Consider the following 24,839-nt stretch of genomic DNA (forward strand, 5'->3'; position numbering starts at 1 on the left):
CCCATTTTCATATTATTTGGTACTCTTTTGTTGAACTTAGACTTTGAAGCCGACCTTTTGACTTATATGGGTTATTAGCCGGTGAAAGTTTGTTGTGAAGTCCTACCTCCATGTTAATAAAAAAATCACTCCAACCTTGACTTGACAATATAATAATGACTTATGGTTTTAAAAAAGCCAAACGAAAATGCCGAGTGTTTGTTTAGGCGGCTTAGGCTTTTTGGCTTATAAAGGTGGCTTAAAAGCTTTAACAAAAGAGGGCCTTAGTCGTTTTAGACATAATCTTAAAGATCAAGAAGTCATTGAACAAAGTTTCTATTTTCTACTATGCCCTTGTTAAACTCCAGCAACAATTGCTCTCTGTTGGTTCATGCATCTTATAACGATTGCTCTCTGTTGGTTCATGCATCTTACAACGATTGCTCTCTGTTGGTTTATGCATCTTACTCCGTATGAGAGTTTGTAGGGCCTGAATTTGATTCCCACTAGGATGCACGTATTATTTATTGTCCTAGCAACTATTCATGTTAGCATGCAGCTAGCGCATCCATAGGTCATACGAAAATTAAACCAGCCAATTTTACTTTTCTATTCACAGGTTTTGTAGCCGAAAAAAGTTTGTGCTTATGCGCGCGCTTTGCCGCTAGGAAATTAAATAAAAAAAATCGTTAGTGCTTATGCACGCGTTTTTCCACTAATTTGCTGTGCAATTTGTATACAAAGCGTTGATTTGAGAACAATAACACCATTTAATACGCAAGAGCAATATCTGTTCCATATCTGACAAAAGAAAGGTTCCAACGAAGTTTCCCATCCATAGCTGATTGAGCTAAAACGACTAATAATATCAACATGAAGGAAGTAACTTTTATAAATAAAAAAAAAATCAAATATCATATCTAAAAGTAAAAAAGCATCATATGTATATTTAAAAGTGGAGGTAGTACATTGGTAGGTTAAATTTGTACTTCCATAGGAAAACCTCCACGTTTAGTTCCCAAAAAGTTTTTCTCAAAAACATCACATCGAATCTTTAAACACATGCATGGAACATTAAATGTAGATTAAAAGAAAAACTAATTGCACAGTTAGAGAGGAAATCGCGAGACGAATCTTTTGTGTCTAATTAGTCCATGATTAGCCATAAGTGCTACAGTAATCCACATGTGCTAATGGCGGATTAATTAGACTCAAAAAATTCGTCTCGCGGTTTCCAGGCGAGTTATAAAATTAGTTTCTTCATTCGTGTCCGAAAACCCCTTCCGACATCCGGTCAAACATCCGATGTAATACCCAAAACTTTTCTTTTCGCGACCTAAACAGGCCCAGCTTCCTCAAAGTCAAAACGATCACCAGGTACTGGGTTTCTGACACCTCCGAATCAAGAAGCCTCAGCATTCACTGTCGTCAGAGCTTGACTCACCATCACTGTCGTCAGGCAGCTCCCCCGCGCGGAGAAGAATGCACGGGCGGATGGGAGAGGCCAGAACCCTCCGCCGGCGGCTAGCCGGATAGCACTCCTGCTCATCAGAAACCGGCAAACGGTGTGTGCTCGCGCCTTCCGAGGGAGATCCAGTTGGCATTGCGCTCCACGGCTTCATCCCTGCACCGGCATACCACGGCGTTGCACGGCCTGCGTTGTACCTGCAGCGATCCGGGTTGCCACCACGATGTCCGTGTGCCAGCAGATAGCTGACACACCCAGGGACCCGACCGCGCTTGGCTCTGCCATGACCATTGCAGAACGGCGGCAGCATGATGGTATCAATGTTGTCTGAGAACCAAAGAGGCGACCTGTTTGTTCCACAGCAATGCTGGAGGTCCAACTCATTTGTCCTTTGATCTCCAGGTTGGCGAGGGTCACAGCAGCTTCCTCCATCAACACCAAACTGTGCATTTTCGCAGGCAGATGATCGCCCGCCTAGATGTAAAAAAGAAACAGATGCACGAGCATCAGATTCTGACAACTATGAGAGGATTCAAAGGCTGCCAGTGAAAGTAAAAGTATCAGGTAGGTAAAATTCTCCACCGCACAAGCTGTGGATAAACCCATGCAACATTACTATACACTGTTTTTATTGAGCCTGTTTGCAGCAGCTGCTACAGCTTCTAAAGCAGCTAGCTAGCAGTGGCTACAGCACCAAACGGCTAGGACGCATTCTAGATTGACAGCCGAACGGCTGGGCTGTTCAGATCAGCCCTAACAGCTGGAAAAACAGACTACCAAACAGTCTCATTATCATAGACAAGTAAACGTCTTTCTGTGGCACACAGAAGTTTCTGCTATCTGCAGCAACATGTCACCACCCAGTTCATCAATGACTTGTCAAGATTCAGTGTGCAAGTAATATTAAAAATATAGGGTCAATTAAATATATGGCACTGGTTTTCAAGAGAGTGTGTTAACAATGTAGACAATAAGAAAATGTTTCTCTTGTGGGTTAATGAGGGATACTAAAATTTGCCTTTTTACTCCCAGAGAAGAGGAAGATAACTGAGTTACATATCATGAAAGCTTCCATCGGCCATATAACTCTACCAGAAAAATATATGTTATACACATGAAATTGTTCAGTGACTTCATGAGAAACCAAATCAGAAGATTCTTCATGAGGTACCTTTATAGATGGCATAATACCTCTTTTTATGGTAATATCAATCTCTTTACCAGCGCCTTCAACTTTATCAGCAGTCATTTCTTTAGCAGCAACAACTGTGTCAAACATTCTTGATAGGTCATGAATAGAATTTAAAAGAGACAAGACAAATAAGCAGAACATGGTGTTTTCTTTACCATCTTGAAGAACACCTGATGTATAGACCTGCAACGAATGCAAATATAGAGGTTAAGCAGAAATCATTTGCAAAATTTATATAGTACAGATAACCACGTCATTACCTCTTCAGAGCACTGACAGATCTAGTCACACACTCACTGATCATTCTTAAGAACATGGGTAATCTTGCTATATTAACATTCTTGAATGAAATGAGTTTCTCTCTTTTTTGAGGGGAAACTTGTAAGTCTTTATTCACTCAACACAGATTGGAAACATGCTTTTTGTGCATAAATAGTATATGCAAATAATAAAATAACAAACTTTGATAAAAATATCAATTGATGTATCCAACATTTTCCATTAGAGTATAACTATATACATGGTAATTAAATAGCAAGCACTTCAATATGCAGATAAATGTGACCAAAAGGAAGACAGTTTCCCAATTAACATGAAAATAATAAGGAAGAACGGTAATCCTGACATAGAATTAACTCCAGAGACCAACATTACAAGATTACAGTGAAGGGCTACACAGGGTTATAACTTAAAAGGACTGCTTAATATATTTGAAAGATAGAAATTGCACCTTCACACAATTCAAGAATGACTCTGCATCACAAGGCTGTGGGAAACGTACAGCAAACTTCTCAATCTGTGGACAAAATAAGAGTAACAAATATTTTTTGGCATCGGAACTTTGTTCGTGAAGGTAATCAAATGGATAGAAATAACACATAAGAACAACTGCTACCTATTAGGAAGACTTGTGATCATATTATAAACACTGAAAAACTGAGCATGAAGAGGAAACTGGACATGTTCGAATAAGGTAAAGGTGCTGGCCTGAACTCATGACCTCTACCATTACACGATCAGAGCACACGCCATTTCCCACATTGCAATAGTGAAATCATGACACTCAACAAATTGGTGAGTAGAATCAACTTTGACCACGAAGAACTTGCCTGTTTCGACTTATCACAGAAGCTGATCAACACCAACCTGCTCCCTCTGATTGAGCACTGTGTCACGCATGCAATTTGCGGCCATGAGAAGTTGAGAATGTTAACATAGTGCTCCTCCTATACCATGAGCAATGACATGTATAACTAAATGGAAAAAAAAACAACAATTTACTATAACAGCACTACAGCATATTCTGAAACATTGTTACTTGTGTGAAACAAAATTAGAAAGTTGTACTGTGCAATATATCATTATATCATCATCATACAGTCATGACTCATGACATAACTTCCAAATACCATGGCCTAACCTTAACTTATCACATCTAAGTGACAAAAAGATCACATAAAAATAAAAATAGCACAGAGGATCAACGAAATGAAATATAAAAATAGCACAAGATCGAGTATGCATCGATGAAATTAATCAGCTAACATAGCACATTTTTCAACTTAAATTTCCAGGTTGATTCCTCTTGTACACATGTACAGTCAGATATAATAACAAATATGTACTACTCTGCACAGAGCTAAAAAATGACTCAAGCTATAAACTTTTGGGAGCCAACCAAACAGCCCTCAAATGCTCCATCTCGTGCAGGAAGAACAAGATAAACAGTTGGAGAACCTACGATGAAAAAAGATGTTCATTTTACGATGGTCGAGCAGCCGTGCAGCACAACCACCAGAATCAACTATCCTAGCGATTCTTGAACCAAATCAAAGTCAGCTCACGCGCATTGCCGCATTTCCGTTAACCTAAACGGCTAAACCCCAATATAGTCACGCATAGCCCAGATTCCTCCCCAACAAACGTCCCCTTTGCTTTGATTTCAAATCAGGCAATGCAACCAAAGCACAGTGGCACACAACGTGGTGTGGCCACAGCAGAAGCGGAAAGAAGAGGGAGCCAGGGGGGCGCTCTCGGTACGGACGTAGACGACGTCGCCGATGGAGACGGTGAGGACGGGGCCCACGTAGGGGCGGCCGGGGCTCGACACGCGGAGCACCGCGGGGGACGCGGCGGTGAGCCACGCTCCCCCGCGGTGGCGGAGCTGCTTTGCCGCGGGTGATGCGGCGGAGGCCGGGGGGAGCCGGCGGGCCAGCTTGGCGCGGCGCCGGGATGTAGCGCGCGAACTCCACCTCCCACCTCCGCGGCGCGGCGGCCCGGAGAAGCACCCCGCGTTCGCGTTGGTTGCCTGCGTTCACCATGGCGACGAGCCGACGACGATGATGGGAAAGAAGGAACAAAGGGGTTTTGCCGATTTGGGCAGGAAGGGGTTTTGTTGGGGAATTTTGGTGTGGAATAGTGGAGTGGATGTAGTAGTGGCTGCGTCCCACAGTACTACTTTATTGTTTCTTAAGTAAATTTCTTAGTGTACAACTTAAGAAATGAGCATACTACTTAACAAGTGGGTATAACTTAGTACAAGAACTTAATAAATAAGCATATGGGTACAAATAATTAAAAGGTGGGTATGGTTTTAGCACATAACTTGATTGAGAAGTGGTGTAAAAACTTAATTATTTTGAGCATTTTTGGCTATATGTCATCATTTTTTTTAATGTACTCAGTTGTTAATATACTTATGTAGATTTGTACAAGCATACTTTTTTTTTCATTCTAGTAATTAAAAGTCAAACAAATTTTACTGTGTAGAAATTTTAAGTTGGTATTTGAGATGGTGAAAATAATATCTAAATCAATGGTGCAAATTGAGTAATATATTCTTACAAATTACATCAAACATTGTAAGATAATATCTACGGGATTGCTATGTGATGACATATTAACATTGTGAAAAAACTTACATAGCACTCATTAACCAAAATAGCATATCTAGTTAAGTTATTGCACCAAAATACTAAATACCCACTTTCCATGTTATTGTACTTAAACGTCTCATTCTCAAGTTCGTGTACTACATCGTACCCACCTATCAACTTGTTATACTGTGGGTATAATTTACACTTCTTAAAAAGTTATAAAAATGAGGAGCACTCATACAAAGATAGGACTGCGAATGCTCACCATATTTTTTTATGAATGCTCCCAATAAAAAATATATTGTCATATTAAATTTTAAATAAAAATTTTATTTTATTACATTTGTTTTATTTTTAAGATTTATGTCAAAATTTTCCGCACTAATTATTTAGTCTCATTTTCTACCTAAAATGCATATATTGTGCACTCAAACAAAATTTACAATAGTTTTCAAGGTCATATTTAAACCTAAATCATCAAGCACATTAAAAGATATTTGCCACCAACTTAATTGGTGAAATGAAGGAAAATGTGACGGCAGGGGCATGGAAGGGATCAAGTTAAAAATTCATGAGTATAGAAGGGATCAGGTAAATTTGAGTGGTATAAAAGAGATTGCGTGAGTTTTCAAGGGTATACAGAAAATTTACTCTTCAGATTTAGATGATCTCTCTTTTGGTAGATGATCTCTCTTTTGGTATCTCGTCACCTTGTCTGCCCTGGGCTGGGCTGGTCACTTCATCATCACAATCTCTATCGCCTCCTAAAAGGCAATCCTTTAGACTTCGTCTCTGAGCGAAGATTTATCTCCTCGGCACATCATGGACCTTTGTGCGTTTTTTAACCTCAATATTTTCATCTTACTAGCATCACGTGAATACGGATGAATGGTTTATAGCGTTCAATATATTTTAACCCCAATGGTTTTATTGGTGGTCAATTTTTACGTAGAAGCACTAGTTCTTTTGTGTGTGTGTTTTTATATAGAGATGTGTTCGGCACTCCCTTTTCCCAACACTCCTCTCTCGTTTTCCGCACGCACGCTTTTCAAACTAATAAACGGTGCGTTTTTAGCAAAAAAAATTCTATACGAAAGTTGCTTAAAAAAATAAATTAATCTATTTTTTTAAAAAAATATAGCTAATACTTAATTAATCACGCACTAACGAACCACTCCGTTTTCCGTGCGCACTTATAGTGCTGGGAACGAGGGGCGCCGAACACAGCCACCAAAGTGTAGCAGAGATAGACACGATCTTTGATGAACCTTAAACCGCCAGCATAGAAAGGACTGATAATTCCCAAACAAACTTCTCATTACAAAAGTGGGGGAAAAGAAGGAAAAAGAAAAGGTGCATAAGAATAAACGATTCCTCGAGCAGACTGAAATCATAGAAAAGACATCAAAGAGGACAGAACCACATACATAGGTACTATGCAGATTTAAATTTGTTGATAATCCTTGCAGATAACACAATGCACAGTTCTACTCAAGTCAACTGACAGTGAAAGCATGTTAATATAAAAAGTGGATCTCCTATGATCCTTATCTTCACTTCAGTTCACAGCTAATCCCCCTAGTTAACAAGTCTATGCGAAACCACTCTTATGCATCAACAAGGTATCTACAGTCCAAATAATGCATGGCTCCTCGCCGCCACATCACCCTCAGTTGAAGCAGTTAACCCAGAAGACGGCGAGGATTTCATAGAGTGGATCGGCTGTTGTTGGTGACCCGCATTGGAAGCATGCTTAATCATCACACTCTCTGCTGATTTGGGGTCACTGGAGAGACCAGATGGACCAACCGCGGTCTTGGTCTTCTTGGCCCGGCGCTTGGGCGGTGGCGCTGGCAGCATTTCATGGGAAGAATTGCTGCCGCTCATCAAGCTCTTTCTGTGCAAAGAGCAGAAATCCATGCCCCATTTTGCACTCGTGGCACATCCTTGAAACTTGCAGCGCCTGCCGCCACCATGTTTGATGCAGTAATCACTCCGCCCTTGTGCACTCTTACCACATCCTTCAAACTTGCAGCGTCTTCCCCCACCATGTCCAATGCAAAAGTCTGTGTTCCCTTGGGCACCCTTCACACAACCATCAAACCTGCACCTCCTTCCACCACCATGCCTTACACAGCGGTCAGTGAGGCCTTGACTGCTGCCACATGCTGCATTGGGGCATCCAGTGACAGCGCAGCGCTTGCCTCCGCCATGAGCAATGCATAAAGGTGTGCCCCCATGTGCACCCTTTGTACAACCTTGAACCATGCAGCCCTTTGAACCGCCGCGGTGAATCTTACAGTACATTGCATTTCCCTGGGCTCGCTTGCTGCAACCCTGGTACTTGCACATCACAACATCACCATCAGGATTATAGATTCCTGCACTACCCAGATCATTCCCAGCATTTTGGGTTACTCTGAACCCACTCTCTCCTTCGTACTTGATTGAAATTTCTGATTTGGAGCAAGCTACTGTACTGGAACCAGGTTCACCAAGCGGGCGACCTCCACCATGGGACATACATAATACTGAGCCATCTGGTACAATATGAGGGCAGCCAAGCATTTGGCATCGTTGCCCTATACTGTGACTTTTACAGAGCAATGTCTGGCCTTCAACAACATTGTTACACCCAAGTCTCTGGCATCGTTGTCCAACTGCTTAATAAGAACAAAAAAACAAAAACCCAAGAAAGATGTATGCATTAGACAAATATTGAAACATATTCAAATTTATCCAAGAACTAAAGCTTCTCCACACTTATTTCTCAGTCAACTACATTATGGTTAATAGGTAAACTCCAGAAAGGCATTTAAATGGGAAAAATCATTGTTACACTATGTTCCCAACAGACTGTTTACCATGTCTACTTCTACATTCAGCAATGCCACCAGCCGTTGGGTATCAACTACTGTTCATCATGGTCAAATAGACTTTATCTGTACTCCTTTAAAAGAAGGCAATGGAAGTAGTAGCAGTTCATTTGTCATCCAAACAACTATGCACAACATTGATTTACGAAATACTTCTTGAAGTTCTTCAATATTATACAATATCCCTAAAATATATTCTTCTTTGTTATGTTGTCCTACTAAGGCATATGGTGACCAAACAGTCACATTTATATGTAGCATGAAAGCTAATTTTACAAATACAGTATAGCAAAAACTGTCAAGCACTCTGTAACAAAAGCATGAAAGGCGTAACAGAAAGAACTTATTCATAAATTTCAAACAATATTACCATATCTACTATTCATTTTTACCCATAATAAACATCCAGGCTTTAGCCAGTCTTTAAAGAAGTGCATACATGGTACGGAAAGGTAGGTTCCAAAAAAAAACATACCAACAGAACGACCATCAGATGCACACATCTGTAGACAAAAGGATAAAGGAAGTGTCAGAAAAAGCTTGCTAGACTAGACAGCAGAAAACTGGGAGAGGATAGCTTACATTTAACTGAATCATATTGCCACGCTCCCCAAAAATGTGGTGTTTATCAGCATCCATGCCTAGAAAAAGTACATGGTCAGGTCTACCATATAGATCAGCTTATAATATAAGAAAGTTGTGAAAATGGTTGTGCAGAATATACCATGTTGAAAAGAATCCATGAAATACACCTGCATGGAGCATTTAACAAATTAAATTAACAAAAAAGGTAATCTTAAGAATTAATTAAATTATTTGTAGACTATTCAAATAATACCCTTTGCTGAGAAAGGATCAATATGTCCAATCATTAATATTTGTTGCCATAAATACTAAAATACTAAATACCGTAAGGATACAGATTGAAAGAACATTAGTCAAAACTCAAAAACATAAACTTCGGTTTGCATGCCACAAGTAAATAACATTTTCCTCTAACCTTTAAGGCTATGACTTGCTGGGCTGTAAAATCAGAAAAAAGGGGGGGAGCAGACATTCCCGTCATATCATCTGAAACAGGAGGTTACACTCCACTTATTCCTCACTATAATCAAACACAGATGTCTGTATTTTAAGCTCCAATGTAGTCATCAAATGTTGGCAGCTCATTAAATCTAGAGAAAGAGTCCGATATAACCCTCTATGACAGTTCTGGAGACAGTTTCACCAACGTGGCAATCTACATGGAGGATGACATGGTGCCAGTCCTGTTCCTTATCTATATTACTCTCTCTTACAGTGCAGCTCCACCTATCATTTCTTTCACTTACCCACTCCTCTCATTTTATCCTTAACCCCATCGTTCTTACCCTCAGCAATCCCCCGTTCTACATCATCTACCTGTCACGTGAATCGGTTGCTGTAGTAAGATAGGTGTGGTGGCAGCAGCTTGAGCTCAATCTGCGGCCAGGGCTGGATGAGCTGAGTTCTAGCACAGGCAGCCAAGCTCCGATGACCCAATCTCAGGCGGCAGCTGGATGAGATCAACAACAGATTGTAGGAGCTCGAGATGAAATGGTAGCAACCGAGGTTCAGCTTCCCGATCTCCAGCGGCAGTGTACGAGACTAGCTTGAGCTATAGTGGCGATTCTCTTGTTGCCATAGTGGCACTGTTTGCTAGGGTTACAGATCATAAGAATCGATTTTTACAAGTTTGGTGACATAGAAAGAACCCAAGTGAGGTCACTGCTACTCTCTAATACTCCCTCCATTCACAATTGATCATCATATTAGGTATGCGCAGCAATACCAAGGGAGAAATAAATCACACAACAGCAGCGTGGATCAAGGAGACTGCCGCAGTGCCGGTTCGGCTTCCGCGTGTGGTGCATGGAGCTAGACCAACCAGAATCACGGAGGGATTTAACTAATACGGCAATAATCACTCTTCATTAAATCTATGCATGCATGCTAAGCAGTAAATCTCAGGAGACTCTCTCGCAATTTAATCCATACACGCATGCAGCAATAAAAAAAAAAGGAAATCTGCTGGCTCAAGACGTTAGGCGACGATCAAATATGGATATTTCTGTTTTGGTAATATGACAATCAATTGTGAACGGAGGGAGTACCACCCAAAGTTACAAATGTTTAGGAATACACCATTGCCGTCAACTTTAAGGTCCTGGACATTAACTTTCTGCTATTCAAGGCAACATTTAACAAGAAGCCGAATTCATGTCTAACGTAGTAACATTACTAAAATAAAATTGTTCTAGCACAATCAGACCTGCAAATCCTCTAAACGTGCACAGTGATCTAGTTCCCTATCTATCTTCTCCACGAGCTAGCTATTCAGGGCCAAAACGTACGGATTCATGCTCAAGATTAATGATTCTTTTTACTTTACATTCGTGCTGCAGGTATGTATGTAATCTAGTACTAATCTTGAACACATGTATATCACAGTGGAGACTAATGAAACAAATCTCTGCTGCATGACATGACCACACCAAATTACACAGACCGTGTAATTCAACACGGTGAACAGCTCAAGTTTCAGATCCACGGAAATGTAGAGCTAAAAGCACACATTAAGAAGGCAATTTGATTAACTATAATCATGTACCACAGGAAGGAGGAGAATTAAAAGGGGGGAAAGGCGTTCGCTGACCTTGGCACTCCGGTTGCACTCCGACCGATGCTCGATGAGGTACCTGCGGAGGCGGTAGGCAGCACCGGCTTTCGTCCTGCTCCCCTCCTGGTGGCGCGTCGATCGACGGCGGTAGAGGGGAGGGGATTGGGGGGGAGAGAAACCCACTGTTGGGGAGGGTTGGAGCGGCGGTGGCGGCGGGGGAGAAGAGCCGCCGGCGCTAGGGTTAGAGGTGGCCTGGGTAGGAGGGCGAATCGGGCGCGTGGGTGGTGCGGATCGATCGATCGATCGATCGCACGAGGCGGCGGGGAGGGGATGGGAGGGGATCGGAGGGGGGAAGGGGAGGATGGATGAACTTGGCAAGTTTGGACTTTGGTAGAGAAGAAAGGTTCTGTGCAGCATGTATTTTAGTACAACTAGGGTTTATTTTAGTACAACTAGCTAGGGTGCTCACTATCACTGGATTGCCAGTGGCTGGCAGCATTGCTAATTTGTTGGGTGGGCATAGTATTTAGGAAAAATAAATCTGTATCTATGTCGTACATCATCCGTTTAAAAGTATCTCTAGAAAGTTTATTCTTTTTTACGGAGGAAGTAGATCATTCTCAGAGCATATAGGGCTTATCGGATTCATGGTGCGTGTCATACTTATATATATATAATTAATAAAATATACATGTAAGTGAGAAATAAAATATAATTAATTTTAAAGTGAGTGAGAGATCGAAGAAAAATTATACATGTATTCAATAATTATTTTCTTTAATGGCAGTGTGACAAGTAGTTGTTATTTGTATGATTTTTTTTTGCATGCTATGTAATAAAATAATCCATCGCTTTTCATTTTGTGTTATTGTCTCTTTCCCTAGTTGGTTGTCATTATGGACAAGAAAATGGGAAGTAGGCAATGACGTCTGGTAGCCCCGAAGCAATGCCAAAGCCATCGTTCCAGGTCCGTGGTGCGAGGCATTGCCATTGCCAAAATCTACTCGCGAACACTATTGTCGTCGTCAGATCCACCCGCGAATGCCACTGCCATCGGATGCATCTACGAGCGATGCCACTGCCATCGTTGTGGATCCATCATGCAAGACACCGCGGCATACTCTTCCTGTGATGCAAGTGTCGCTACCATTGTCAGATCCACCCTTAAGTGTCACTATTGTCGGTGCTCCGCCAGCTGCCAGGACCACGACTTCGAGGTCAATTTGGCCTGTGGAGGAGTTGATCTGAGTGCCAAGGAGCTCGATTTGGGCAAATAAAAATTGATACAACTGAAAAAATGATGGTAGACGACACCACAGAGGAAGGGACGAGGAGCGATGGCAAGGAGAGAGTGACAACAGTAGAAAAGGAAGCGATTCGAGGAAGACTGGAAGAGGAAATGGGAAAAGGGATGAACGCTTGGGCTTCTGCGATTTTTTTTTTGCTAGTGAGGCCCATTATAAAGTGAGAGAATCCCTTATATACCACTAGAATTTGACCAGTTCCCTTATATGCCACTTAAAATTGGCTTCTCCCTTATATGCCACTAGTTTAAGTTTTTCCACCTTTTTATGCCACTCCCATCACAATAGTGTTAGTTGACCTTTAGTCAAAGGTTAGTTTTTTTCGTAAATGACCAATATGCCCTCTCAACTAAAAAATGTGTAAACTTCAAAAAATCATAACTAATTTATTTTAAATCCTTTTTGAGTGAACAAAATTTTGTCAGAACCAGTGAAAAATGCTCTTTATATTAAAAATATTGTTAGAAAACTGCATGTTTCATGCTTACATTGAAAATTTATTTGTGATGGTAATGGCTAAAATTGCATGTGATGCAGAAAAAAATCAATTTTCATATGTTGTATCCAATAGCTATATTAGTACTAAAATGCCTATTATTGGTTGTATACTAATTCTTAAGGGAAAATGCATCTTTGTACAATGAAGTTAACGGTCAACTGACGGTGGACTGACGGCAATGGCATAAAAGGGAGGAGAAACTTGAACCGGTGGCATAAAAGGGAGAAGCCAATTTAAAGTGGCATATAAGGGAGCCGGTTAATTTAGAGTGGCATATAAGGGATTCTCTCTTATAAAGTCCATCTAGGCCTTAAGCATTGTGGTAATAGAAACAGCTAAAGTTTACTCACACACATGCCCTACCTATAAAAGACCACTTCATCTATATACATTGCCAATGCCCTTAGGGTTTTAGATAGTCTACAATTCGTCGTCTTCCATATGTAGACTTGGGTCTATTTTCTAATATGGTGTTTTTTTTTCAAACTCTTTCTCAATCGTTACTTCATCTGTGACTATGTGAGGTTCTCGATAAAGATCTAGAATGGCTTGTCTCCTGGGTTGTTGAACATCTTCACCTAGACTGTTAGACTCCAATTTTATTGTTCGACTCAAGCTTTTTTCTGCTCACTTTCACTTCAACAAAGATTAATCATCAACAACACGTGACTTCTCTTATGGACTCAATCGATCTGTCTGCATTCAGCCAAGCATTTGCTCCTTCACCATTGCGTCGGTCCTTCAGCACCATGCCTCTCCTTATTCTTCTCCAATGCATGGTCCTTTGTTTAATCAAGTCTTGCCAACCCTTCACCCCATTTTACCATCTTTAGTCACATGTTTCCCTATATCACAATGAAACTTGGTTAAATTCCATCTTCATCTTCAGTGCCATCATTGGACCAATCTCCTACTTATTCCTTCAATAAGTGCATTAGTCCCTTAATTGTTTGTCATCAATTAGCTAAAACTCATTAGGGGCCTAGATGCTCTTTCAGTTATCACTGACACCTCGTCTTTCAGGTAGGTTGCTTCTTGATGAGGAAGTAGGATCCCGATCTTCCGATAGGTATTGATAAGTCGATTATGGAGACTTGAAGTTGATGATCCAAAGGCTCAGATCATGACAACCGAACCCTCGAAATCACTACACCACTCATCCATTGGTTATTAATCAAGCCGAAACATGATTGACCTTGTCGATAAGGCTATCTCCTGCAAGTGAATCGAGAACACAAGCAAGAGAGTAGAAGAAGCAATCTGAATATATTATTAATATATGATGAAGCTCACAAATTGATGTTCCACAAACTGAACTAAGCGGTGAAACTACAACAACAGAATCTAAGCAAAACCCAACTCTAAACAATGACGACTATTAAATAAATAGGATTAGGGACGTACTAGGGTTAGCCCTAGGATACACACCCCCTATTTAACTTAACCTATGACACAATTATAAAGCCCAAGGCCTAAATCAAACTCGGACTAGATGAGGTACATGACTTGTGTTGCATATTCCCAACAACTTGATATGAATTTTGATGTGAGACCAAAACCATCTGAAATTAAACTCTATAATTTTCCCCACAAGTACTCATGGGCCCTGAGAGTCCTTTGGGATCAATAGCTAAGCCCATTTGAAGTTAATACAATCAGAAGGCCTGAATCCAAATCCAAAACATGTAAAACTGCATCTTTTGCCTTTTATGGACCAAAAGTGACGTGGTGATTTGGGACTAGACTTGGAGAAGATCTTGGTTTGGTCCCCAATCAATTTCTTTGATCATCCAAGCACTTCGTGAGCATGTTCTCCTTTCCTTCACCCATGCAAGTATTTATGGAAACAAGAAGATACAAAACTCATGGTGTAGTAATGTTTGTTTTTTTATGGAAAACAACATGAGAGGTTCCTACTGCGATCGTTTGTTAAAACATATAATAAGTAAACCTAATATAGAACATATGCACTTTTTACTTGTTAATATGTAACATAAGTATGGTTATATTTGAAACAGTGATGTCCTCATCACCTCTAGTCATTTCTAGATGACTTTGGAGTAGTTAGACTTATATCTTTACTGCAAACACCTGATTGTTCGGTCATGAGTAGGCCAAATACAAAGTTGCTAAGTTTGGATTCCTGTGGCTAGCTATAGATCAACTTTACCCTAATGAAATATGAGTCAAGTTATCATGTCGTTAACTAGTTGCTCAACCATAAAACTTGTTAGGGGTACGCCAGTAGCAATCACAAAGTAAAACTAGTCAATTTCTTTTTTTTTGCGGGGAAAAAAGTGTATTACTCATTCAAAACGTCCTCACAGACTAGCTGTGAAATGAAATTACAACTTCCTTCCGGCCAAAGCCCAGAAATTGAATCGGCCCTAGCCCTATTAGCTAAAAGGTGGCTAACACCGTTTTGGCTACGATGGATCTTGGTAACCAACACTTCCCTACGCTCTGATAACAGGCGTTTAATCTCCTGGACTAAATTAGCTAATTCAGACAGATCCCTATTCCCTTCCTTCAGAAGATTGACTAGCGAAACACAATCTGTTTCAATCAAGATAGGGCGCATAGTCCACTGTAGGGCCAAAATCAATCCCTCCATGCAAGCTCGGATTTCTGCCTCCAGGGCATTCTTGTAGCTATCCAGGGACTTACATGCTGCAAAAACTATACTATCACTGTTGTCCCGTAGAATCATAACGATACCTCCCTTCCCACAATCAGCATCAAATGAGCCATCTACATTGAGTTTCATCCAGCCCAGCCTCGGCTTCTCCCAGTGCAAATGGGTCGATGCAGCAGGAGGACCATCTGGTCCTCTTCTTCTAAGCGCACTTATAACAGATCTGCTAACAACAGTTTTACCTTTTTCCAGATCAGCGTGGGGGCATTCCCTGATTTGGAATAGAGTAGCAATATAACTTTCCAGGAATCTTTTGGAGACTTCCAGCGGAGGAGGCGGCTTATTATGTGTGATTTCATTACGCACATACCAGTTTCGCCAGAGAGTTAATAAAAACATCTCATGTTCTTCGGTTGGTAGATATTCCAAACAATCAAACAGCCAGTAATTGCCGAATTGGAAATTCACCAAATCAAGCGACAAGTTACCTGATTGTACCATATCCGACAACAAGGCACTGGCTCGGGGACATTTGCAGAGAGCGTGCACAGAATTCTCCACCTCTCGGTTGCAGATGATACAGATATCAGAGTTTACCAACTTCCTTTTCCTTTTGTTGTCCATGGTAGCTAAACAATTGGAGGCCACTTTCCAGGCAAAGATTTTAATCTTCTGTGGGAGCTTACACTTCCAAATTAAATCCCAGGATTTGCGGGAATGCAAAGCAGAGGAACTTGAGGATCCTTCAGTATTTGCCAGCCTACAGGCAAGATTATAAGCACTCCGGACTGAGAACCGCCCAGACTTGTCAGGGTGCCAAGCTAGAAAGTCTTCTTCTTGGCGGGGAGAAAGACAAATCGATAAGATTAACTCAGTGTCTATGTTCAGGAAGCACCTCCTGATCTGTGCAACATCCTAGGTACCATCTTGCCCTATTAAATCAGAGACCCATTTCAGTCTGCAATTTCCTCTGATCGTCACTGGTCTTCTCGAGTGATCCCGAGGAATCCAAGGGTCTCTCCACATGCGTATAGACTGACCATTACCGACCCTCCAAATTATCCCCTTCTTCAGTAACTCCAACCCATAGATGATAGCCCGCCAGGTCGGGAGACATTGGAACTAGAAGTAGTATCAATCAGGGATCCATTGGGAAAATATTTAGCCTTCAACACCCTTGCACACAGACTATCAGGGAACTCTAACACACGCCACGCCTGACAAGCGAGAAGAGCTTGATTAAACAATCTGTAATCCCTGAAGCCTAGCCCACCACAACACTTTGGTTTTGTCAGGCACTCCCACGCTCTCCAGTGAGTCTTTCTTCTACCATTCTCCGAGCCCCACCAAAAATTCCTGGTGAGCTTTGTTAGGTCGTCACACATAGAATCCGGGAGCTTAAATAAGCCCATTACATAGACCGGAATGGCCTGGATTACAGCCTTAACCAGAACTTCCTTCCCACCCGAAGAGAGAAAATTTTCACCCCATTGGATCAGCCGCTTCCAGATTTTACTCTGTAGGCTCTGAAATCTCCCCTTGTTCATTCTACCTTCTGGGGTGGGAAAACCAAGATATTTATCTTCAAAGTTGCTCTTTTCTATCTAGAGAATCTGTTTTATTACCTCAGTGATCTCGAGGGAGGAAGCATCATCGCACAAAATTGAGCATTTAGCCGGGTTGATCAACTGGCCCGTTCCCTGCACATAAGTGTTTAAAACATCTTTCACCGTTGCTGCCTGTGCCTGATTTGCTTTGAAGAATAGAAGGGTGTCATCGGCAAACAGAAGGTGTGATATGCCCGGCGCATTGCGACAGATACTAAGGGGGGGTCAGAGAACCTTGTTGGACCTTCTCCTTCAGCAAAAGAGATAACCCATCCGCCACGAACAGGAAAGAAAAGGCGACAGGGGGTCTCCCTATCTTAATCCTCGAGAGGGAGCAAATGATCGTAGAAGAGTTCCATTGAATTTAACAGAATATCTCACCGTGGTTACGCAAGTCATTATCCAGTTAACCTAGCGGTGAGCGAAACCCACCCGATTCATTGCCATCTCAAGGAAACGCCAATCCACCTTGTCATAAGCTTTGGACAGATCGAGTTTATAAGCACACGCTGCCTTGTTAGCTTTCCTGTTTTTCTGAATATAGTGAAAACACTCAAAGGCTAGGAGTGCGTTATCTGTTATCATTCGCCCTCGGACAAAAGCGCTCTGTTCCTCTGATACCAATTCATCGAGCATCGGTCTGAGCCTGTTAACCAGGCACTTGGAGACAACTTTGTAAAGAACATTGCACAAGCTAATTGGCCGAAAGTCCTTCAATTCCATAGGTTGCTCAATTTTTGGAATTAGAACTATAGCCGTATTATTGACTCCTTCTGGCATACATCTAGTCTGAAAGAACTTACTAACTGCACTGATGATGTCCTCTTTAATGATCCCCCAATTTCGTTGATAAAAGCGGGCAGGGAAACCGTCAGGGCCCGGAGCTTTCAATGGTCCAATCTGGAACAAAGCCTGAGCGATCTCTTCATCCTTGAAGTCTGCACAGAGCAGGTCATTCATTTTAGCCGTTACCTTAGCTTGGAATAATCTGCTGACAGATTCAGGGTTCAAGGTCGGGTCTGCAGCAAACATCTCCTGGAAATAATCAGTTGCCATTGATTCCATTGCTATTGCCGTACGGTGCACAGTACCCTGCAAATCTTTTAGTTTTGTGATTCTATTCTTTTTTGCTCTCCATACCGCCCTACTATTAAAAAAATTTGGTATTCTTATCTCCTTCCTTGAGCCAATTCACTCTGGACCGCTGAAGCCAAAGCATTTCCTCTTTGTATAACAGTTCATTCATTTGGTTAGTGGCAAAACGAATTTGGGAATTATCAGCATCTGAAGCAATCAAGTCCCCCAGCTTCTTCCTTGCCTTTTCAAGTTCTCTACCTACATTTTTCACTTTTGTTTTGCTCCAGGAACGCAAAGCCGCCATGACTTTTGCGAGAGACCGATTTATGTCCCCCAAGTCTGATTTCTCGCTCGAACTGGACCAAGAATCTTTAATCACCTGTGCTGAGTCAATCTCTCTTTCCCATAGGATCTCGTAGTGCAGACATTTCTGTCTAGGCTGGTTGTTTTCCACTGAAACAAGCTTGAGAAGCACAGAGCAATGGTCAGAACAAGGTGAGACAAGATGGACAATTTGAGCGGAGGGAAAGATGTCTCTCCAACCATTATTGGCAACAGCACGATCCAATCTAACCTTTACATTGTTCCATCCATCTCTCCTATTGTCATAAGTATGAGGCACACCTTGAAAACCAAGGTCGTGCAACTCACAATCCTGAAGAACATCCCGAAAGGCTTGCATTTGAGACTCATTCCTCTGGGTTCTTGAAAAGTGCTCGAATTGCCACATAGTCTCATTAAAATCTCCCATAACCAGCCATGGAAGGTTTGAGGTTTGGCTGATATTTCTAAGCGCAGTCCATATCTGATGGGGATTTTCAACCCGAGGTTCACCATGCACAAAAGTAACATGCCACAAGGGATCATCCGGAGACAAGCGCACATACACATCAATGAAATTCTTTCAAAACTCTGACATCGACGGAAACATATTCATGCCAAAACAACGCTAAACCACCACTCATCCCATCACTACTGACACCCACAAAACCTTTAAAACCCAATCTTCTACGCACACGACACACTTTTTCCACCTTTTGCCTAGTTTCACACAGGAAGAGCAAACGGGCATCGGCCTCCTTAACTAAGGAGCACATATCACGAACTATCGCGGTGTTGCCCATACCACGACAGTTCCAGGCTAAACAATTCATTGCTCCTGGCGAGACCCAGCCATAGGTCTTGCCAGTTTACCAGTAGCCCGGGGACTGGTTGCTTCCATATCCACCGCTGTGTTCTCAGCCTTCTCATCCTTTTTGAAACGCTTTGAGGCTCAAGCAGGAACCCCTGTCTTCCCCTGCCCCGATCCTTCCTGAGATTCACTCTGATCAAACTCCAACAGAGCCTGTTGCACTTTGCCCATTATCTTCAGTTGAGCATTATCAGACCCTTTCCTCTTGATTGGGCTGATAGTAGCCTCATTGGACACGTCCTCAGTAGACTCCTGTTGAGTGCCCAGGTTCCTAATGGCCGGGATCATCTCGAATGATGGAAGTGATGCTGACTCATCCCCAGCTGAAAACTTATTTGTTTGGTTCTTACGGGACAAAGTACTGTCAGACATATGCAGCGAGCCAGCCTTTTCAGCAAGTTGAGCGTCAACTAACTCATCCCCTTCCTCTTCTCTCGAATCAAAACCATCGTAGGCATCGATTCTGTTTGGTGGGTCAGTGTAGAAGCGGTCTCCCTGTTTATTCCCCGCTGAAGAAGAGCTAGCACTACCTGCGCCTCTGAACACAAGCTTCCTCTGAACCCCAGCACTCTGATTTGCCTTAACCTTGCTGATTTTCCTTTCGAAAGCTTTAAGAGGAGAGCAGCGTAGATCAGCAGAGCACATGAGTGGTTCAGCCTCATTGGCTAATCTTTTCTCGCACTCTTTATCTGAGTGACCAATGAAACCACAAAAGAAGCAGAAGTGCGGCACCCTCTCATAACGAAGATTGAACCTTCTGATTTCCTCAGCACCTTTGATCTTGATTTTGATTGCAATCTGTCTTTTCAGGGGACGATTAACCGGGAGATCAACACGAATGCGGAAGAAATCATGCTTGTTGCTGCCATTTTGCTGCACATCCACTTCCCTGACCTTGCCGAGTTTACTCCCATACAGCTCACCTCTAGCTTTGTTCATCATTACTAAGGGCAGATCATATATCCTTACCCAAATTGGCACTGACTCCAAGGGGACCATCGATGGACTCAAAAGGCCATTGAAATCTGCTACAATCAGAGCATCTCCTCTGTGAATCCACGGGCCGCCTTGTAGAACAAACTTATGGTCTCCCTCAGCATTAAAGGTGACGATGAAAAGATTGTCCTTTAGAGATTTGTAACTCATCTCCGCTCTGAGTCGCCAAGCTCTACCCATGTCCTCAAATAAGGCCACCTGGTTGGGGAATTTGAGCGAATAGAATCTCGCTAGGATAGTCCATTTCCTGCACACTTGACTTCCTCCTCGTCAAGTTCCACTTCAATTGCATCTTCTTCTTCCTCCAAAACTACACCCTCCATATGTGCTTCAGAACCCAAGTTGACGCCCGAACTAGATTGCACTACCACATCCACCGCTTGATCATCTGCCGGGGGTGCCGCCACCAGATCTTGCCCAGCTTTCACCAGAGCCCTGGAATCCTCTACCTCTTTGTTCCCCAGATCCAATACGGCGTCATCCTTCAGCTTCGGGCAGGTAACCATCGCATTGATGGTCCCTTTGTCGCCCCCACTGAGAGATTTTGCCATGAGATGGATATTGAGAGAACACTGCCCAAAACCTAGATCAAAACCTGACAGGAGAATCTCCAGAGTTTGCAAAGGATGTATCGTTGTGGAAACCACAGGTGTGTTTTTATAGGAGGAGGAGACAGAGTCCAGATCGGATTCATACACATACGTCTTTCCAAAGGACAAAACTGAGACGAAGTTACGTAGATGATCAAACCTGCCAGAACCGATTGTCTCATGAACATTCCAGAACTTGATAGCCAACAGAGAAATACCTAAGAACGTGGACCGCTTCCATAGTGGGACAGGTCTCTTCCCACCAGATGAGAGAGGATTCCCAAACTGCTGAAGACCACCAGAGATATTTCCATGATCTCCAGAGATGCGAACAGCAGAATCAAACGTCACAGAACCAAACTTTGTTGGTGGAACAGAGACGAACTCCATCCAAAGAACCCTCCCAAAGGAGAAGATGGCCGCCACGCCCCAGTCGCCTGGGCGCCGCCAAAACCCTGGCATCTGTAAATTACGGAGCCAATTTCGGAATCACCATGAAAGTAGAAAAAAAAACTAGTCAATTTCATCCTCTAGGCGTGTACGTATTTGCTTCATTGCTTTACACTACATAGATCGACTCTTCACTGCTTTCGATTTTATGAATACACAAGTCGAATGCATATACATGCGCACACATACCACACTCATGTATATACACACGCATGTAGATGTGTCCTAGCTAGCACACATCTAAAGAGATTAGAGGCATAGGCTCACATATAAGGATGTGTGGGGTACATCCGTACATGCTTATCATTGAACACACCCACATCTACATGTATTGCCTCATGTGGTTAAACCTAAGAAAATTTGAGCATCCATGCGAACCATAATATTTAAATTTGGGTGAGCAGTCTAACTAATAATTGAGCTATTGCTCGTAGTCTTCAATCGTATATCTTGCTAGCTTGGTTTTGGGTAGGCTCAAATTAGGCCTGATCAAATTAACGGGGCTAGGCAAAAAATAGCTCTGAGACAAAAATACAAGCCTGAGCTGACCTGAGCATTCTCGTTTGGTGGCTTTTTGGGCTTTCGTGCTTCAAAATGTAGTCCTGACCCTGACCCAGTACACCATTGAGTTGGGCCGGGCTCAGTTTGAGCAGCCCTAGCTCAAATGTGCCAACGGGGTTCCAAGGAGAACTTGGAGACGTTTATGAGCTGTGGCAGCAACAGCCAGGCAGGCAGGCAAATTAAAGCATACCTTTATCATACTTATTGCACATATTTAAGCCTAAAAGCTACTATAGCTTTTGCAATGTGATTATACATGCGAGTACATTAATAATCCTATCATTGCATTGAATACTATCATCCATGGAGAGTTGCATTCATATCCTGTACCTTTGTTTATCTAATACTACCACCCACGGCTACCTTCGGAACCTATAAGGAAAGGCATGTGAGACATTAAAGAGGTGTTTATGTTGGTTATCTCACTTTGCCATGTCACACTTTAGTTATGCCACATGTGTTTATTTTGTTGTCGCACCTATATCATCACATGCCACACTTTTATACTCTTATTAGGATCCATATGTCACATTCTTAAATTTGTAGCTAACCATATTACACATGTGGCCAATTATTTCCGAGCCACAGTTATGCTATCACCTATCATGTCATAACTTATCTAAGCTTAGTTATGATAACGTTAGACATCAATCAAAAATCTAGTTTCTCCTTGGAAAGTGGGCGGGCTGGCATTGCATTGCCTAATGTTGGCGGACCCCCGCATGCAGTGCAAGTGAAGCGGCTAAAGAATGTGAGGCTACATTTCGTCTCGCCAACGACTTGCCCCGCATAGCTAGGCAGCTAGCTACCGCGCGCATTTAATTTAAGTTGATATCGAGCATGCATGGGTACGGTACGCGCCGGTCGGACTCCGGTGGTGATCGATCAATGGCGAGGCTCTCAACAGCTGCGTGGCCGTTCCTGGCCGCAGTGGCGGCGGCGCTGCTGTGCTCCGTCGACGCGGTGATCGTCGAAGGCCTCCAGGTTGGGTTCTACAACCAGACGTGCCCGTCGGCGGAGGAGGCCGTCCGTGACGTCGTCACCTCGGAGATCGGCTTGGACCGCACCATCGCCGCCGGCATCATCCGCATCTTCTTCCACGACTGCTTCGTCACGGTATAACACTAACAGTACACATGTGTGTTGTCCGTACGTACGTGTGATCAATCACCTTAATATTGGTATTACGTTGAAGAATCGATCGATCGTTGATGGATGGATATATAGGGATGCGACGCGTCCATCCTCCTCGACGAGACGCCGTCCGGCGACGTCCCGGAGAAGGAATCGTCGGCGAACGGCTTCACCCTCCACGGGCTGAGGACGCTGGACGTGGCCAAGTCCACCGTGGAGTCCATGTGCCCGCGCACCGTGTCGTGCGCGGACATCCTCGCGTTCGCGGCGCGCGACGCCGCCGTGGCCGCGGGGATCCCCTTCTACGAAGTGGCGGCGGGGCGGATGGACGGCCTGCGCTCCAACATGGACGACCTGCCGGGGAACATGCCGACGCCCAGCCACCAAGTCCCGCGGATGTCGGAGCTCTTCGTCAAGCGCGGCCTGTCGCAGGAGGACCTCGTCGTGCTCTCCGGCGCGCACTCCATCGGCGGCGCCCACTGCTTCATGTTCTCCAACCGCATCTACGGCTTCTCCCAGGGCGCCGACATCGACCCGGCGCTGGAGCCGGCGTTCGCCGAGAAGCTCCGGAAGGTGTGCCCGCCGCGGAAGGACGGCGACGACCCGGAGCAGTCGCCCAAGGTCAGCTTCGACGGCCGCACGTCGGAGAAGCTCGACAACGTCTACTACTCCGAGCTGCTGGCCAGCCGCGGCCTCATGACCTCCGACGACGCGCTCATCAAGGACCCCGAGACCAAGACCACCGTCGATCTCTTCGCCGGAGACAACGCCGTGTGGCAGGAGAAGTTCGCCGCCGCGATGCAGAAGCTCGGCGCCGTCGACGTGCTCGTCGGCGAGGGCAAGGGCCAGATAAGGAAGCAATGCCGGCTGGTCAACAAGCCGTCCAAGCAGTCCAAGCCCACGTCGACGCGGCAGTCCATGCCGGCGTTGCGGCCAAAGCGCAAGAAGCCTCGCTTGGGCTTGGGCAATTTCATCCCTGGCTTCCACGGCTTCTTCTGACAGAGGTGAATGAAATTAATTAAGAAAAACAAGTACTACTCCACTTCCCTCCCATAGGCTCGCTCCTATGGTTTTTCTTTTTCTTTCTTCTTTTTTTTTTTTGAGAGAGGAGCTTTTGCTCCTACGGTTACTACTACACTCTGCTGCAACTATATGTTAAATTTCTTTTCTTAAAAAAAACATGTTGAATTGCCTAACTCTCTGCTTGTAAGATATCTACATTCATTCATATCGTTGGTTTCATAGCTATAATGGTGTATCAATGTTTGTAGTATGGGTTATATTTCTCTCTTTACCTAAGAAGAACTGGTGGTTTTTTTTTCCTTTTCACTTCACGTGTCGCAGGTTGCAACAAAACATAGCGTGAAGCTGTATTTACGTTTTAGTTTTGCAAATCTTCGCTGGCTGCCTATGCTTTAATTCCTAGTATTCTCCTAGGTCATGTGACAGCCAAACGTACCAGAAAAATCATCGCAAATATCTATCTATCTATTACTCCCTCCGTTTTTTAATAGATGACACCGTTGATTTTTTCTCACATGTTTGACCATTCGTCTTATTTAAAAATTTTATGCAAATCTATAAGATATAAATCACACTTAAAGTACTACGAGTAATAAAACAACTCATACAAAATAAATTATAATTACGTAAATTTTTTAAATAAGACGAATGGTCAAATATGTGAGAAAAAGTCAAAGGCGTCATCTATTAAAAAACGGAGGTAGTATATATTAAAAGTCTATTAAACTTCCTATAAACGCTC

The 24,839-nt window shown here is 43.1% G+C and overlaps 2 protein-coding genes and 2 pseudogenes across 4 annotated transcripts; 1 reads left to right on the plus strand and 3 right to left on the minus strand.

The window, feature by feature from the left end:
* Positions 1 to 896: 896 nt before the first annotated feature.
* Positions 897 to 5,036, minus strand: LOC9271791 (uncharacterized; annotated as a pseudogene).
* Positions 5,037 to 6,926: 1,890 nt separating this feature from the next.
* LOC4341022 (uncharacterized) lies at positions 6,927 to 11,469 on the minus strand. Of its 3 annotated transcripts, none has more exons than XM_015788709.3 (5): positions 11,066 to 11,469; positions 9,116 to 9,143; positions 8,974 to 9,032; positions 8,867 to 8,894; positions 6,927 to 8,175 (listed from the first exon to the last, which is right to left on the minus strand). In XM_015788709.3, exons 1-5 carry the CDS (start codon positions 11,444 to 11,446, stop codon positions 7,142 to 7,144), a joined length of 1,530 nt encoding a protein of 509 aa, XP_015644195.2. In that variant the 5' UTR covers positions 11,447 to 11,469; the 3' UTR covers positions 6,927 to 7,141. The 3 variants fall into 3 exon arrangements, with proteins under 3 accessions (XP_015644195.2, XP_015644194.2, XP_066167491.1); XM_015788708.3 differs by having other exon boundaries at positions 6,927 to 8,178; XM_066311394.1 differs by having other exon boundaries at positions 8,831 to 8,894.
* A 3,665-nt stretch (positions 11,470 to 15,134) lies between these two features.
* LOC136356999 (uncharacterized) lies at positions 15,135 to 21,319 on the minus strand (annotated as a pseudogene).
* Positions 21,320 to 22,684: 1,365 nt separating this feature from the next.
* Positions 22,685 to 24,270, plus strand: LOC4341023 (peroxidase 5). Its single transcript, XM_015787224.3, has 2 exons — positions 22,685 to 23,056; positions 23,168 to 24,270. The coding sequence occupies exons 1-2, from the start codon at positions 22,781 to 22,783 to the stop codon at positions 24,071 to 24,073; spliced, it is 1,182 nt and encodes a 393-aa protein (XP_015642710.1). The 5' UTR covers positions 22,685 to 22,780; the 3' UTR covers positions 24,074 to 24,270.
* The last annotated feature ends 569 nt before the right edge of the window (positions 24,271 to 24,839 follow it).

Source organism: Oryza sativa, chromosome 6, assembly GCF_034140825.1.
Source record: "Oryza sativa Japonica Group chromosome 6, ASM3414082v1".
Taxonomy (NCBI): domain Eukaryota; kingdom Viridiplantae; phylum Streptophyta; class Magnoliopsida; order Poales; family Poaceae; genus Oryza; species Oryza sativa.

What these genes read in the sequence shown, in the direction of transcription:
- LOC4341022 (XM_066311394.1), bottom strand. Translation starts at nt 11,446, where the DNA reads ATGCTGCACAGAACCTTTCTTCTCTACCAAAGTCCAAACTTGCCAAGT. An exon ending in CATGGATTCTTTTCAACATG is followed by an intron (nt 9,033 to 9,115) that starts GTATATTCTGCA and finishes TACTTTTTCTAG; the next exon opens with GCATGGATGCTGATAAACAC. An exon ending in GCAATATGATTCAGTTAAAT is followed by an intron (nt 8,895 to 8,973) that starts GTAAGCTATCCT and finishes TTTTGTCTACAG; the next exon opens with ATGTGTGCATCTGATGGTCG.
- LOC4341023 (XM_015787224.3), top strand. Translation starts at nt 22,781, where the DNA reads ATGCATGGGTACGGTACGCGCCGGTCGGACTCCGGTGGTGATCGATCA. An exon ending in TCCACGACTGCTTCGTCACG is followed by an intron (nt 23,057 to 23,167) that starts GTATAACACTAA and finishes ATGGATATATAG; the next exon opens with GGATGCGACGCGTCCATCCT.